This window comes from Mus pahari, chromosome 6 (assembly GCF_900095145.1).
Source record: "Mus pahari chromosome 6, PAHARI_EIJ_v1.1, whole genome shotgun sequence".
Classification (NCBI taxonomy): Eukaryota; Metazoa; Chordata; class Mammalia; order Rodentia; family Muridae; genus Mus; species Mus pahari.
Genome location: NC_034595.1, coordinates 57752283 through 57769523, shown reverse-complemented (window position 1 = coordinate 57769523; position 17241 = coordinate 57752283). Strand labels below are relative to the sequence as shown.

The window sequence follows — 17241 nt, the reverse complement described above, 5'->3', positions numbered from 1 at the left end:
CACTGACCATGGTATTTAAAGTGGCAGCCATCACAACTAACTCAAATTGTATTGGCTTCCCAGTTGCCGAAATGCTCTGCTGAAGCCATCAATTGGCCAATTCAGATATAACATGGTGGCTGAAATTCCCTGTCATGTTGTAAAATCCCTTTCAAAGTAGCTCATGGCTTGCAGACCCTCAGCAGAACCTGTGCCCAGAGCTTCAGCCAGCACCACCTCATGTAACCCAAGCAGCAGGCAGGCAGGCAGGCAGAGCGGGAGCTGGCAGGCAGCACTGCCAAAAAGAAAGGCCTCCAGAGAGAGGATCCCATTTTCTACTGGACACCTTCTAAAAGACAGGGAGAGAAGACCAGCCACCCGCACACGCCTGACACCAGGCCTGCCCATGGGCATCTGCCCCCTCAGCACAGGCTGGGCAGCCAAAGCCACAGGCATTACAGAAAGAAAGCTGCCAGATTCCTGAAGGATGGCACACTAGCCAGACTCGTAGGTACCGTGTCTAGAGCCAGTGTCCACTGCCACAGGCATCTGGGACTGGATAGTCACAAACCAGCACGGTTACCACCCGGCTCTGAGCCTCAGTTTCCCCATCTGAAAACTCTGTAGTTCCTTCTTAAATATTGTTCCATCCTCTGACGGTTGATTCAAATGTGAAACAGAATTCTCAGAGACCCCGAAGCCAGCAGAGGTAGGACTTGGGGTGCTAACCTGAGCAAAAATGTAGCGTCCAAGGCCAGCCTCTGCTACATAGTAAGTTTAATGCCAGCCTCAAGACCTTGTCCCAAAAAATAAATATAAAAGAGGAAAGGGGTAGGCCATTACAGTGACTCAAAAAGCTAGGGATAGAGAAAAAGCCTGCCCTGACTTCCCTCACTGTCAGCCTCCTACTGAAGAGCAAGCAACAGCTCAGAAGTCACACATGAGCCCCCCAGGTCATGAGGAGGAATCTACCTTAGTCCAAGCCCATGCACTGCTCACAACAGTGCATTAAGTTTCCAACACCGAGGACAGCCTGCCTATCAAGCAACCACTCTGCGGTCCAATGTACTGCAGAGCCCCCATCTCAAGTAGCCTTCTGTGACTGAGAAAGAAGATGAGAGGAAAACTCGGGCTCCAGGGACTCAAGAGGCAGAGAAGTGGGAAACAGACAAACTATCAGTGCTCCCCTAAAACACAAAGAGGGGGACACGCCTGCAGTCACCAGTGGGGGTGGGGAGTTGGGAGGCTGGGCCAACCTGGGTCATAGGAGGCACCCTAAGTCTTCCAACAGCCACAACCTGGACACTGCTCAGCCAATCCTCTTTGAGAAAGGGATGCGCCTAACCTACCACCTAAGAACGAGCAGGGGTAGCTGTCTATGGCCAGCCACAGGCCACTCTCATGAGGCTTGCTTAAGAAGCCATATGCGGGGCTGGAGAGATGGCTCAGTGGTTAAGAGCACCAACGGCTCTTCTAAAGGTCCTGAGTTCAATTCCCAGCAACCACATGGTGGCTCACAGCCATCTGGCAATGGGATCTGATGCCCTCTTTTGGTGTGTCTGAAGACGACAACACTACTCATGCACAAACTAAATAAATAATTCTTAAAAAAAAAAAAAAATTAGAAGAAGCCATTTGCACTCTGCCTCTGAGAAGTAAGACCACTGCCTCCTCCCTCCCAGACCTGCCCACACCCTATCCCTCCAAGTGGGAGACATGCTTATTCAGCATGCAGCAAGCAAGCATGCAGAGTGCTGCTTGTACATTTAACATCCTTAGACTACAACAACAAGCTGCAGAATCAAAGGACCCAGGTACCCCAGACCTGATGGGAGCAACTCCCCTCAGCCCTCTGGAGTTGGCGCTGTTTCCTTATTACAGATCTGGACACAGGCTCAGTCACTGCCCATCACTTGACCCAAATCACCCAACCTGAAGGAATGGCTCTCGCTGGGCCAGTAGTTGTAGAACTTCAGGCTGAGACCTGCAGTGAGACAGCGCTCCACGGTTAAGACAGCACACACACACACTTGTGTACACTCAGAAGTCACTGACAGAGGCTCTCATGTTTACTCTATGATCCAACAGTTGCTTCTTTTTTTGTAATTGCCAGCCATGATCCACTAAGTTGATTCAAGATCCACTAATGGGTCATAGCTCCATCTATGAAACAATGCTTTGCCACCTCCTGCCACTTGTCATTCTTCATTAAAATGTCTTTAACACACTTAGTCCCGGGCAAAGATCAAATCCTCCCCATCTCTCAAGGCACAGAGTCTTGCTCACTGACCACAGGTTTATTCAAGATGCTACAATCAGCCCCAGGATCAGGGTGGCAGAGGAGGCAAAAATGAAGTTTTGTCCCTCAAGGGTCTAGAGAAGGAAGGAAAGAAAGGCCACCTTGACTCAGATTAATTCTCCTTCTAGGCCACAGGTTACAAATGAGTCAGAGTATCTCCAACTTCCTGGAAGGAGGAGAAGAAATGGGTGCTCCTGGCAGGCCGTGGGAGGCTGCTACACTCGAAAGCGGCACTGGCTATCAGGAGACTTCCCGGTGTTGTGGCTCGGAGCAGGACCACAGGGAAGAGCCAGAGGCAGGCTGGGAAGAGCATGTTCCAGGCTCCTAGAGCAGCAGAGGAAGTGGGTACAAATGTGGGCTTGCCACCAGGCAAGCAACACACTAATATGGAACCTGTGCATGGAGGCCTTTACCCCATCTCTTGCAACTGCCTGGACCCCAGGGACTCTATAGCAATCAACAGGTGAGCAAGGAAACAAAGGGCAAGCCTCACTGGAATCCATCCCCACACTAAGACCCTTCTGCTTCCCATATCTGAGCACCATCTGCCAGAAAGCAGGACTTCCCAGAGTCAGGAACATCAAGAGCAGACATATATGCAGAACTTACAATGTGCCTGGCATGAGTATGCAATTACTGTGCGTGCAGAGTGTGTGAGTGAGTGAGTGTGAGTGTGAGTGAGTGTGAGTGTGAGTGTGAGTGTGTGTGCACTCATGCACAGACATTTACTCCACCCTGAGAGGTATGGGTTTCATCTCTTCTTTACCAACGGAGGAAACTGAGGCACACAGGCTAACGAAGGTGCTCGTGGTCCACGCAGCCAGCAAGTCTTGGCTCCTGCTTGCCTGTGCAGATCTGAGACCAGCTGGAGATGATATGACAAGTCGCTACATCTTTGTTCTCTGGCCTTCCTTTGTCTGTTTTACTTGCTTCTGACTAGTGACACCCAGTTCCACCATCTGCAGCCCTGATGTCCCTACTGACATGAACAGGAGATTGCACACAACCCTTTGTAAACACTGATCACACTGAAGCTACCTCCAGCTCTTCAGCAAGCAGGGCAGGTGGGCAGGTGTCTGCCAATTGTGGACAGTGTCATGTGTTCCTGGTTCATGGTCACACAGGGGTTTACCCCAGAAGTACAAAGAGACCAACCCAGCTTCCTCAGTGTCTCCCTTCCCAGCTTGCTGGCCCCTTCTGAGACTCCTCACAGAAGCAGAAAATCAGATGAGCTTTAAAAGAGAATGGCACAGGATCTAGGACTTCCAATCTATTCATCCCTATGCACATTCACATGGCACCAACACCTCCAGGGACAGCTTTCCTGCCTTTCTTCTGACAGGGGAGAAAGGGAGAACAGGCCTTGTCCATGTTTTACTGTGAGAACCACAAAGCTAACACAGGCATGAGACTAAAATTCAGATCAAGATCCTTGCCAGTGCCACCCACAAGCCCCTTGGTCTCCCCATTGGGCTCTGTAGCTGATCAAGCAGGCGTGGTCCAGGACACTGTCCAACACAGATAAGAGGCAAGGACATCTCAGGGGAGTCTTTATCACTGCCAGTTGTCGTATAGAAGGACCACCAGCTCTGCCCCCTCATGAGAGTGCAGGGAATGAGACAAGACAGCTGGGAGGGAAGGAACCTGGGACACACAGAGGAGCCCTGGCAGGAAGGGCATTACTTAAATAGGTCAAGTATTCAGGATTCTTCCATAAGGGTCAACCTGTTCTCCCTGGAGACAGTACAGTAAGAGTTTTCTGAGCAAACACCAGGACAACAAACTCACCAATCACTGGCTGGAGACATCCCACCTTATCCATATACACCTTCACCCCACAGCCCTGCAGGAATTACCCTTCCCTAGCCTACAGATGGGGGAGAGATGAACCCAAAGGACATCTAGACAGGAAACAGCAACCGTGCACATGAAGTCAGGGGCCAGTCTAAGCCAGAGCTCAAACTCATCCAAATCCGGAGGCTGTGAGCCCAGGAAAAGAAAGGTGTATATGCTGTGGGAAGATCCATCCCTCCGACTCATCTCGTCAAACCCTGACAAATCAAAAACAAACCACCATGACTGTCTACCTGCTGTAAGCTCCCAACAACGTGTATTAAAGAAGTCTATGTGACACGCCTAATGCACTTTGCTGTGGTCAGAATTACTACCAAGCTAAAAGAGATTAATCTTGCTAAACCCTCAGACACTACTACAAAGGCTACAGCTAGTGTAACATTTCTGCTCTCTTAGCTGACAAGCCTCAAGCACATACACACACCACCTACCCATCACCACACACACACACACACACACACACACACACACACACACGGGGAGAGAGAGAGAGAGAGAGAGACAGAGAGACAGAGAGAGAGAGAGAGAGAGAGAGAGAGAGACAGAGACAGAGACAGAGACAGAGAGAGAGACAGAGAGAGAGACAGAGAGAGANGAGACAGAGACAGAGACAGAGACAGAGAGAGAGACAGAGAGAGAGACAGAGAGAGAGACAGAGAGAGAGACAGAGAGAGAGACAGAGAGAGACAGAGACACAGACTCCTCTTACGGACTAAATACACACTCGGGAGACAAGGGTCCAGTGACACAGTACTCACTAGAGAGTCCTCCTCCCTTACAAAACAGAGCTGACCTAAGGGACATAGAACTGGGTGTCTCCCAGCTCCCTCCAAGTGTTGGCTGGCACAGAGCTAACTCTCAGTCCAAGTTTGCAAATGCTTAGCTAACAAAGATGGCATTATGCAAAAGGCTGCTGCACACTGCTGGTCTGGGAGTTCAAATGAAGTGACCACTGCCAAAAACTTTGTTTGGGTCCCCACTGTCGTCGTCCCCCTCCCCCGTTCCACCTCCTGACTTAAATAAAGGGCAAGGATTTGCAATTTGGGGTCTTGTAGCCACTTGAAACCCATTAAGGTGGCCACACTGCCTGGGTTCTGGCAAAATGCAATTCCAGCTCCTCATTTAATGTTTAATTAACTAACAGAGGAGTCTGGCAGCCTCTGGGGGCAAGAGGAACTCCAGAAGACAGGGTGGGAGCCCAAGGAAGGGACTCAATACAAAGTATAAGCTGGGGGGGGGGGCACAACTGTGTATATTCTGTTGTTTTTAATCTGCCACACAAGGGTGCCAAGGGTCAAAGCCAAAGACAAGCCTTGAACTTGCCAGGACCTCTGCCAGTCAGCCAGGCTGGCTTATCACAGAGGCAGCACTCCTCCCGCTCCTTAGAGCCCAGCTGCAACACCCACTGCCACCCTCTCATCCCCCTCTTCCTAGGGGGCTCTGGCAGGCACGGACATTCCCTGCCCAGCAGGAACCTCAGCTCAGCATATCCAAGGAGAGCCCTCTCAAATATCACTTTGCTATTTCAAACCCACCAAGGACACTGGACCCCTGCCACAGGGCCACAAATACCCCAGCTGCTGTCCACACCCACAACTCAGGCACTTCCCCCTGCTAACCTTACCTCTCCACAAGAAGGGGGCTGGGCACGCACTGAAAGGGGCCCAGGTCTTCAGAACAGAGAAACTGAGACAAAGGCAATCCGGCGACGGTCACAGGAACACAAGGCTACTATATTACCCAAATTCTTCACTATGGGAAATAGGAACCTAGGCTTTTTTGGAGCAATAATCCATGAACCTCCTAAAATCATAAACAAAGTCTCCTTTGTGAGGACTTGAAATTTTCTAGAAAGAAAAGTCGGTGGCTTTTCTCACTTTACTTATGGCAAAAGCAAAGAGCTACGTCACCACAATAGACTCCCTTCCATAGGTCAGGTCTCACCCAGCCTGTGATAGGCACTTCTCCTTATAGGGGCTTTAGTTTGATTCTGTTATTTCTTCAGGGAATGCATATGGCCACAAACTGGGTACTGGGCACACTCTGGCCAAGTGCAACATGTCCCACTTTTCAGGGAGCCTGTACCTGGTGAGCACAGTAAACACTGTCAGGTAGAACATAAGACGGTAAGCTTTGGCCTCAGCTCTACCACCTCCTAGACTAGCAACCGAAGTGAGACTTAGTAATAAAACCCAACCAACAGTGGTGCACACCTTTAATCCCAGCACTTGGGAGGCAGAGGCAGGCAGATTTCTGAGTTCGAGGCCAGCCTGGTCTACAGAGTGAGTTCCAGGACAGTCAGGGCTATACAGAGAAGCCCTGTCTCGAAAAAACNAAAAAAAAAAAACCCAACCAACAAGGCAGCCACGAAGCCTAACCACACTAGGACCTCTGAAGATGTGCCATTCCCCAGCACCTAAGGCCACTATAGGGCTGACCTACTTTGCTCTTTTCTTGCTACTAAACAGAAAATACACCAGCTACCACAGGAGGAAGAGGACCACCAGAGGCAAAGGCACCAAAAACGCTTCTCTCTGTCCACGGAGCCATCCTACAGCCCCATGCAGGGAATGGGACACCCACAAACACCCGGGAATGTCCATCTATAGAGGACAATAACAGATCACTGTCAGAGAAAACCCAGAGGGAGCCCCCGTGGGGTCTTATGGGCTTTCCTCTTCTCTCTTAAGAGGCACTGCTAAGCCTGGGGAGAACAGCAAAGAAATCACACAGGGACCCAGTCACTCCTCCTGTGGCCTCAGGTACTCAGAACAAACCCATTCTCAGAAAAGTCCACCCTACACACAAAACCACTATCACTCCGTGGACATTTGGCAAACATCAGGGCTTTCAGGCTTCTAAATAAGCCAGGAAAACCCAAGCCGCCAGGTGTGAGGCGGAAAATAGACAATGACTCAAATAAAAACCCAGCAAATCAAGGACAGTTTAACCCTCTCCCTGCTCAGTCACCTGGCTCACTCCAGGATCCAGACATCTGGCCTTGATCTGGCCAAGATCACCCAACCTGACCCTTCCTATTTTGGAGGGAGATGACCTGCCAAGAACCAGGGACCCACACCTTCTATTGGAACTGGCGAGCCTCCTCCCTGCCAAGAGGTACCCCAAACACTTTCCACATTGTCAGAACTGTTGATTCTTCTTGGCTAGGTGGCTAGGCAGCCAGGCCAGTGAACACTTCACACCATCCATGTCTAACTGACATTAAAGGTGCCACTTGCTCAAGATGACCCACAAGACTTAGCATCTGAGGAACATCTCCCAATAACTTAAAAGCTGTCCCACTCCAGATGACCCTCTCCCCACACATCAGCCCATTCCTCCCCTCATTTCTCTTCTTTCTCCCATCACTGTGTGCTTACTGTGTATGTAGAATGCCTTAAGTAAGCTACAGAGATAAACAGCTCCCAGCCTATGCCACAGTAAAAAGTTAGTGAGCTACTGCCAAGAAGGCAAATCTAAAAAGTTAGCCAGGATCATGCTAGCAAGTGATGCCTGCTGTGTGCCTATGCCAGATGTTAGAAGCATGGACTCTGGTGTCAGCCGGGAGCTGTGTGTACATTCAAGCTCTCCTGCTGTGATTAACCTGTGCCTCAGTTTCTTCATCTACAGGATGGAGCCAGCAGCGTGCCTGCTTCCTCTAGCAGGGTCAGTGGCAGGGTGACTAAGCAAGTGCAGTAATAGCACAGAGCCAGGTACCTGGAGAATGTTGACACAATGCACAGGTGGCATGTACAGACACTGAAATCACCAAACGCAGAAACCAATCAGAGGTGTCCTTGAGACCTGGGCACGATGGCTGAGGCCCATAACCCCTGCTACTCAGGAAGCTGAGGCAGAAGAACTGAAAATTATACCAAGTGAGAGCCAGTCTCTCCCACATACAAAGAATCTGCCAAAGAGGCCTTAGACAGAAAGGATTAGAGTAGACAGAGAAAAATACATTCTAGCTTAGGGGAGAACCTACTTGGCGGTTAGCAAGATGGTTCAGTAGATTCAATTCTAGAACTCAGGGTATGAGAACCGATCCCTGAAAGCCGCCCTCTGAAACCCCCCAAAAATACTGTGATACAACTACCCATTCTCACACATCACACACACAAAATAAATATAAGGTACTGGAATCTTCCCAGGAAAAATTCTAACTCAGTGAGACACATGGGAATAGAGAAACTAGATGAAGAAATGAAAAGGAAAAACAGAACAGCACAATTTTCTTTAGTCTGTCTCTCTGTGTCTCTCTGTGTCTCTCCCCGACCCCCCGCCCCCTTTTTTACAGTGTAGGGAAAATCCCAGGGCCTTGCAATAGCATATTTTTAATCCTAGCACTCAGGAGGCAGAGGCAGGCAGATCTCTGAGTTCAAGGCCAACTGGTCTATATGACAAATTCTAGAGTAGACACTCCTACATAGTGAGACCCTGTCTCAAAGACAACAGGGAGAGAGGGAGAGGGAGAGGGAGAGGGAGAGGGAGAAAGAAGGGAGAAGGGAGAAGGGAGAAGGGAGAAGGGAGAAGGGAGAAGGGAGAAGGGAGAAGGGAGAGGGAGAGGGAGAGGGAGAGGGAGAGGGGAGGGGGGAGGGGACAGGGGAGGGGAGGGGAGGGGAGGAGTCTCCACTCAATCACATCATTCCTTTTCCCTTGTGACCTGACTTAGGTCACAAGACACATCAGATTGATCCCAATTTAAGGGAAAAAGGCCTTGAGCTGCAAACCTATGAATCATGGGCCCCCCAGCTAGTATGACCTCATCTCTTAGCAGCATCTTGTAAATGTCATGCCAACCTCAGCAATCTGCAAGGTTCAACTGCCATTCCTTAGCAAGTCACAGACTGCAAACTAACATACATTTCTACCACTGCCATCTTGCTTCAAGATGCAAGACCGAACCACAAACGGCCAGAGAAAATCTCGATGCTACCTACTAGAGCACCAACCAAGCTACAAGTCACCGCCTGCAGGCAGGAAGGCCAGCTCAGCAGTTACGAGCACTGACTGCTTTGTAGAAGACCCGAGTTCAGTTCCAAGCACCCACCTCAGGAAATGCACAACCATCTGTATGCCCTCTGATCCTTATGGCACCTTTATGGGCATGGTGTACATTAGCTCTCACAGGCATGCATGCATATAATAAATAAATCGCCGAGTGTTGTGGTACACGCCTTTAATCCCAGCACTCAGGAGGCAGGGGCCAGCCTGGTCTAGTGAATTCCGGGGTAGTCAGAGATACAGTGAGACTCTTCTCTAAGCAAGTAAATAAATGAGTAAGTAAACATGCTAACTTTTAAAAAAATTAGCATATGTGAGTTCCTGTGAAAGAACATAAATGTCTATCAAAGACTGGTCTAAGCAATTAGAAGGTAGGGTCTGCCACTCGTCGGGCCCTGAGTTTGATTCCTAGCACAGGGGCAGGGGATTTTTGAAACAGACACTCCCATCCTACCTTCCTCTCTAAAATGAAACCATCTGCAATGGAGTCAAAGACTAGCAAGGTAGGCTTGGCTAGTTGCAGTCATTTTAAAAGGGGTGACAGGTGGGGGGCAATACCTTGCTAGGTAGTAAGGGGAAGGGGAAGTTCACAGACTTCTTCACCTGGCCATCACACACTCAGCTTCTGGGGAGCTCCAGTTCAGAAGCCCGGCCCCTCAGTCATCACCACCACTTACCTTCCCAGAACCCCATCACAAGAAGGACAGCAGTTACCTGTCCCTTTTAGTACCTTTTACAACTAAAAGCCCACCAGGTTAGAAGTACCACTCCCAGCTTCTTTTTCTCAACCCTGGTGAGGACACAAGAATTGACACCAGCCTGAGCATCTACACCAAGGGCAATACGAAATCCCATCACACTAACCTTGGGAAGCCAGTGATCTCAGTCTTACTCTAACTCCTGTTACAGCAGCCATTTCACCATGGCAACACCCACCTCACTGAACCTGATCCCCTATGAAACTCAAAGGTGGGATTCGGTCTCCTAGGCCAGGTTCAAACTCAGCATGCAAAGGAGGCAAACCACCTGACCAAGAAGGTGGGACCTGACGCTGATCATCAGCTCCTACATATAGAATGGGAGGACTGTTCCTACCACACAAGTCCAAACCTACTGTGTGTCTGTAGACACTGAGGCCACAGATGTCTGAACACAATCACTTGCAGTGCCTACTGAAAGCAAAACCCAGAAGTAGTGGAAAACGTCTAGATACTTCCCTTTCCTCACGCCACTGCCCTGACAGATCTCAACCTCCTGTTTCATCAAATCATAAAGTCTGGTCACCCGAACCCCAGGTAGGTTCAGTGTGCATTTAAAAATATACAACCCTGAAGGTCCTGAGTTCAAATCCCAGCAACCACATGGTGGCTCACAACCATCGTAACGAGATCTGATGCCCTCTTCTGGTGCGTCTGAAGACAACTACAGTGTACTTACATATAATAAATAAATAAATCTTTAAAAAAAAAAAAAAAATACAACAGCTGGGCGTAATGGGGCACACCTTTAATCCCAGCACTTGGGAGGCAGAGGCAGGCAAATTTTTGAGTTCGAGGCCAGCCTGGTCTACAGAGTGAGTTCTAGAACACCCAAGGCTACACAGAGAAACCCTGTCTCAAAAAACCAAATACACACACACACACACACACACACACACACACACACACACCAGCATTGCCACACAGATACTTTCCTTGTAATGACATCATGGACCTTAAATGTATCCAGGTGGGTAGTCAGCAATATGATAGAAGGCTCTACTGCCCAGTAAAATTTAGCTATACTCGAAAGAAAATTCTGAGCTGGCCATGGTAACTACAAACTCAGCCCTTAGGAGGTTGAGGTAGGATGGCTAAAAATTCAAGGTCAACCTGATCTACATACTGAATTCTAAGCCAACCTGAGCTATAGCGGTTATCTGTGTCCCACCCTTGTCCCCCTCAATCCCTAGTAGGCTGGCGAGACTGGTGAGCCAGTAACAATGCCTGCCACCAAACCTAACCCTAACCTGGGTTTGAGCCCCAGGACACACATAGGAGGAAGACACAACTGAGTCCCAAGTTGTCCTCTGACCTCCACCCTCATGCTACACGTCACACATATACCCAACTCAAATGTACACATGCACACAATATAAATAAATATAGTTAAACATAGAGTGTTCCGACAAAGGACACTTTGAGTGAGCTTCACCTTACAGTATGCATCACCTGAGAAGAGCTGTATGAACCCCCCACACTTGTGACCCCATAAACCCCAGACTGTATGTACACATAAACACCCCATACTGTGTGTAACATATACACCCCACATTGTGACCCCATACACCCTACACTGTGTGACATATATACCCCACACTATGTGTGCACATAAGCACCCCACACTGTATGCACACATATACCCCACACTGTGTGTGACATATTGTGCACATATACACCCCACAGTATGTGACATAAGGACCCCACGCTGTATACACACATACGCCCCATATTGCATGTGCACATAAGCTCCCCACACTGTATGCACACATACACCCCACACTGTGTGTGTGGCATGTACACATGAAAGGCTGCGCTCTGGAAAACAGAGCTAAGCCAACTCCGCACTGTTGCTCAGCGCCCCTCTAGTCTAAAACACAGGTTTCGCCTTTACTTTCTTTTTGGTTGTGGTCACTTTTTTCTTCAGCCAACACCAACCAACACCCTCGCAGCTAGCTCTTAACACACACACACACACACACACACACACACACACACACACACACGATTCTGAGTCTTCAAACCCCCTCCAGACAGGTACCTGCCTCTTTCATGTAACTGCAAAGTGATAAAATACTGTCCCTCAACTTAAAACACCCGGGAAGGAGGGTCTCAGGAGGCAGGCAGCAGAGGCAGGTGGGCAGGAGCCCGGGAAGGAAGGCGAGGAGAAAATAAAGACCACTGCCAATTGGCTGTGCACTTGCTTTTGATACTAAAGAAGTTAGAGCCATCCAACCCTATAATTATTGCCAGGATTAAAAATTTGTTACTCACGTAGTCATGAAAGGCTTTTGCTTCACTTGAATGTTCACAAGTGTCTCTCCTTTCAGGAGCTGCACAGTAAAGGTCCCAAAATACACTGCAAATAGAAAAAAACAAAGTAAGATCAGGTTACTAATTATTACTGTGTACACAACCGGGAGCGCAGGACGCATGGTACAGCACCAGCTCTCCCAAAAGCTCCATCCTACCTCACAGCACTGGACAAACTCAGCCCATAAGTTAACTGGACGTAACCGCTCCTGGCGAGCCAGACATCTGTACCAGTTGCCATGTAAGCAACTCCCCTGTACTGGGTATCTCCCATCAGTGACACTATTTGTGGTTAGTAGACACTAGAGCTCGCAAAGGTCAGCACGGCCCACCCGTGCTTTGTCCACAGACGAACGTGGATGAGCTTCTACCCATCTCGGGGCTCTGTCCCTCTAACCACCCCAAACTAAAACCGCCGCAGCGTAGTGTGTAAAAAGGTTAAGTTATCAAAAGTCAGGACACAACTATGATTCATCTGCAGCTCAATCTGGGAGACTCCAGTAACGAAGGAGGCCTTATAAGTTCTTAATCCTTTAGCCTGCACCCCCATCTGTCTGTGAGCCAAAGAGGAAGGAGCTGTGACAACCTTACCCTGTCACTAAGCAGAAGGGCCTCCTCAGACAGCACCCATCCAGTACAGAGTAAGTGGGCAGGGTGAGCAGGGCGAGCAGAGTCCAGGGCCCAGCACTCAAGACCCTCTGTGATTCTCTGTGATTGCTCCAACACTCCAGTCACAAGAACAGAAACAAGAGCCATCTCCACTAGGAGAGTGCCACACACACACAGGACCTTACAAAGGCCCACACCAGAACCAAGGCCCAGCCAGACCCGGCTTGAAGGGCACACTGAGACTGAGATCTGATCTGACTTGTGGTCCGATGCCGCTGGCCCATCCCAGCAAGCTCACTGTCACTGGAAAGCACCACCCTCAAGGAGTGCCTAGAACAAAACCCACCCTCAGCCCCCCAAAACAGCCATGGAGTAAACACCCTACAAACCAGACCATAAGCCCTGGCAGCCACCGCAACCTGAGCCCCTACAGCCAACCTGCCACTCCTGGAACAAGGGCTGAAACCGCAAGAGACTCCAGGAGGCACAGGAAAACCAGGTCTCTACACACTGCAGATGGAGGCAGGGGACCACTCTTCCCCCCTTCCAAGCCTGCTTCCTGGAAAGCCCACACAGCAAAGACTTCAAGACACCCTAATTCCCAGCACCCTCAAAATAACGTTTACCCGCAAGCCCAAGTTTCTTTAAGACCCACAGCACTGAGATCCACCAACCCCATCAACACGCTCGCTCACCTCCAACAGCCAACCTATCACCCACTCCCGCAGGTGGAATCCTTGCGCCACACCACCCGCCTCCTCCAACCGGGCAGTTGGGAGGTTGGCAAAAGCCATTAAAAACTCATTTTCTCTGCACAAGTTAGAACAGACACATCATCCTCCCTCCGTTCAAAGGGCCTTGAAACAGTAACCTGAGCTGGCAGTCAGGTAGTGCTAACATCCCAACTCGCACAACACTTGACTCAACTCCACCAACGAATCAAAAGCCACCCGTCCTCCTCTCTCCTTCTCAAGAGGATGTGAAAGAGTCCACCTATCAGTCGCGCAGGACAGCCAGGTCACGCACTCAAGACAACTTGCTTGCGGCTCTGACCCTGTGCTTCCCTCCTGCCTGCAGAAGAGACCACAGGCTGCTCAGGCCTGGAGAGAGGGTCAAAGATAAGGAGAGTCAGTCCTGAACAAGCTGCAGGCATCCTGCCAGGCCACCTCTGGCTGGTTAAGGTTCTCGGTAAAATAAGGCTTTGTGGTTGCAGGGGTGCTGGGGGGGGGGGAGGCAGAGGAAAGGAAGGCCCAGTCAGTCTGCCTCAGTGTGGCTACAGGAAGTGCGGCCCTTCTTGCTTTTCTCAGGGTCCCTGGAAAAGGCCCAGTGGAGACCTCTTAAGAGGTTTGGCGTTTATGGACGCAAACATAAGGGACAGGCCAGTTGCAGAAAGGACCTGGTGTCCCCTCCACCCGCCCTGCCCCCACTCCTCTAATTAAAGCAGCATGCAGGATTGACAAAAACCCTTCCGAAAGCTCTCTCTAAGCCCCCTGCTTGGTGCCCCGAGTGAGATGGAAAAGCATAGCAAAATTCAGTCAGTTCCCCACAGGCGGAGAAATGCCAGCAAAAACTTGAGGCAGCAAGCAGCCTCTTCTGCCCATTCTCCCTTGCCAAGCCTAGTCAGATCACCTAGAGGTGCCTGCTCCTTGGGAGGCAGAGGCTAAAGGCAGAGGGCCTGCTCTGGACCCCTGCCTTTGTTCACTTGGACCCGGACCTCAAAACAACACACACACAAAACTATCACACAAACTTACCACCACCACGAGTGCAGGAACCCAGGCGGTTCACCCAGTGTGATGTTTTTTTCCCATCGAATCTAGAAAAGAGGGAGCGGAGGCAGCTTAGAGGAGCAGAAAGGAGGGGGGCGCAGGACCTTCCCCAGCCAAAAGGCTGTGAAGACCAACTAACAATAAATGCCAAAAGGTGATAAAAATTCAAAATGGTGGCCACAGTGGCTGCTCCTGAAAACAAAGGCTCTAAGAATAGTGGGGAGGAGGGGGTGTCAAGAAACTGGATGCTGGGGAAGGAGAAGGCGGCCCACTCACCTCTGATAAGAAGGTCTGTGCAGATTTCTGTGCTCCTACATGCAGTAAATATTCGTAGACGTATAAAGCTAACCTGGAAAGTGAGGGGGAAGAGAGAGAGAGAGAGAGAGAGAGAGAGAGAGAGAGAGAGAGAGAGAGAGAGAGAGAGAGTGTCAGATCACATTAAGGCTCACTCTGGACCCTGCCAGTGACTGTTGAGCCCGGTCTGTGCCATCCCATTGTGGCCACGACAAGAGGTGAGTACCTATCACCCAGACAGAACAGCCAGTGGGTGGGTACCACAGACAAGCTGCACCAAGCCGCGGGAGCTGAAAAACGGTCCCCAAACTTGAACTTCCAAGTGGCACTGGGACTAAACCCACCTAGGTCTCGCAAACTCGCAAGTCGCTTACAAGAGCCCGGAGCCACCCTCCTTTTCCAAGCCCACTTCAGCTCGCTGCTTTAGCCCAGCTTTGGGGTCCGGACGGACTCGGTCCCAGTCCGGGTACTTGGCGCGCTCTGGAGAGGGCAGCAAAGCGCCGCCCTCAGCATCTCCCCCTCAAACAACTGTCCCCCAAGCCTGGGGCCAGGCCGGCGCCGCCAGCCCAGCCCAGCCCGGACGCCCCGGAGCGCACCGGGCAGACGGAGAGGCCGCTGGCTGGGTAGGGAGAGCGCTCCCGGGCGAACAAAGCCCCCGGCACGCACTCCTCACGCCGCGGGCGGACAAAAGGAGCCTTCGGGGCTGCAGAAAGCCACGCGCCCCCTGCCCGCACTAGGTGGGCAAAGTGAGGCCCCCGCGCCCAGCGGGCCGAACGCACCCGCTCCAAGTGGGACCTCGTCCACCCTCGTCGCGGACCCCCGCGCCCGCTCTGCCGCGCGCCTACCAACTACCCTCACCCACCACTGCCCTGCCGCCCCTTCAGGGTGCCCCAGCCTCCGCCGGCGCCCAACAATGGGCTCTCCACGCCGCCGCCGCCGCCGCGGGGCAGAGACCCGGGCCCCAGGGGCACAAGGCGGCGCGACCCCCGCGCCCACCTGCCTCCCGCCACCCGCGGCGCGACCCCACTCGCGAGAGGCTTACTTTTCCCGAGCCTGCCCGTCCGAGGGCACCGCCGAGCCTTTGCCTTTGGCAAACATGGCTTGCAGAGAAGAGGGCGCCGAGCCCGCCGCCGCCGCCGCTACCGTCCGGTCTCCCGAGCTGCCCTGCTCCCGGCCCCCTCCCGGCGCTCGCCCGCTCGCTCGCACTCCGCTCGCCGCGCTCCCTCCCTCCCAGGCGCTGGCTCCGCGCTCTTTCCAGCTGTCAAAGCGTCAGCCCCGGCCGCGGCCCCATCGCCCTGGAACTCCTCCCGCGCCGGCTCGGCCTGAGCTGCGCCGCCGCCCGCCCGAAGCCTGCAGCTCGCTTGCTCGCGGCCCGCGCGCCCGCCGCCCGGCTCCGCCTGCGCCGCCCTCTGCGCCTTCAGCACCGCTGCCGCTGCCGCCGCCGCCGCTGGTCTACTTGGAGCTCAACCGAACGTGGCTGCCCCGGCAGGAGCGCGGCGGGCGTCCACGCCCCGCGACGGACGGCCGCGGCGGCCAATCGGCGCGCGGGGGCGGGCCCGGAGGCCGAGAGGGACGCCTGTCAGCGCGGCCGCGCCAGTCCCGCTGCGCCTCCTCCGCGAGCCGCTGCCCGCTCGTGCCCCGGCCGGGGGAGCGGGGGGCGAGCCTTGGCGCTGGGGTGGGGCGGCGACTCGAGGGGCTCGGGCGTGGACTGGAGCACCCGGCCGGCGCGGCGGGGACTGGGCGCTGCGACAGCAGGCGCGGACCCCGGCTGGCCCGGCGCGCCCCTTTCCGCGTCGGCCTATCCCCCAGCGCCCCCCGCCTCCCCGCGCTGATCGTACCCTCTGCGGGCCAGGACCCCGGCCGGCCCTGCTCCCCTCTCCGCCCCACCCCGGGCCGCCTGTGCCCAGCCCTGCCTCCCGAGCCCGGGCCAGGGCTGCACGCGGAGCTGGGCGGCCGAAGCTGGCGCCAAAGCGCGCGGCTGCTTCTTTACTAGATCGTTAAAATACTTTGGGAAACCCCAAAGTGGAGCCGCGCGAAAATGGCCCTTGGCGTGCTCCAGGCAAGCTGTAGGAGGGGAAAGGGGGTCGTGGACTAGAAGGAAAGAGAGTGATTTCTCTCACATTTCTGAGGTTTGCTAGCCCTGGCAAGTTTAGCCTCTCGCCTTTCCACGGGAAAGGGTTCCGTTTGGATGAGGGACGTCACCTGGACGCCTGGCGACTCGGAATGCGCGCCGCAGAAATCTCAAACTTCAAATAAATGGAGCTAAATCGGAGAGTAGGGGACCAGAGTCGGGCGTGGGGGGAGGGGAAGCTTCCATTGTCAATGACCCAGGTGTACAATGGGAAATGGGGGGTTGGCAGAG

The 17241-nt window shown here is 52.6% G+C and overlaps 1 protein-coding gene across 4 annotated transcripts in view; it reads right to left on the bottom strand.

Moving 5' to 3' along the window:
- The window catches only part of Ssbp3 (single stranded DNA binding protein 3), a 139863-nt gene extending 123510 nt beyond the window's left edge, over positions 1-16353 (bottom strand). Inside the window, exons 1-4 of one of the 4 annotated variants that reach the window (XM_021199460.2) lie at positions 15922-16353; positions 14862-14934; positions 14571-14632; positions 12169-12253 (exon numbers count right to left, since the gene is read on the bottom strand). In XM_021199460.2, coding sequence (XP_021055119.1) covers positions 12169-12253; positions 14571-14632; positions 14862-14934; positions 15922-15977 — 276 coding nt within the window. In that variant the 5' untranslated portion in view covers positions 15978-16353. The remainder of the gene's footprint in view (positions 1-12168; positions 12254-14570; positions 14633-14861; positions 14935-15921) is intronic. The other 3 variants (XM_029540422.1, XM_021199462.2, XM_021199463.2) reach the window with 3 other exon arrangements.
- Between the last annotated feature and the right edge of the window lie 888 nt (positions 16354-17241).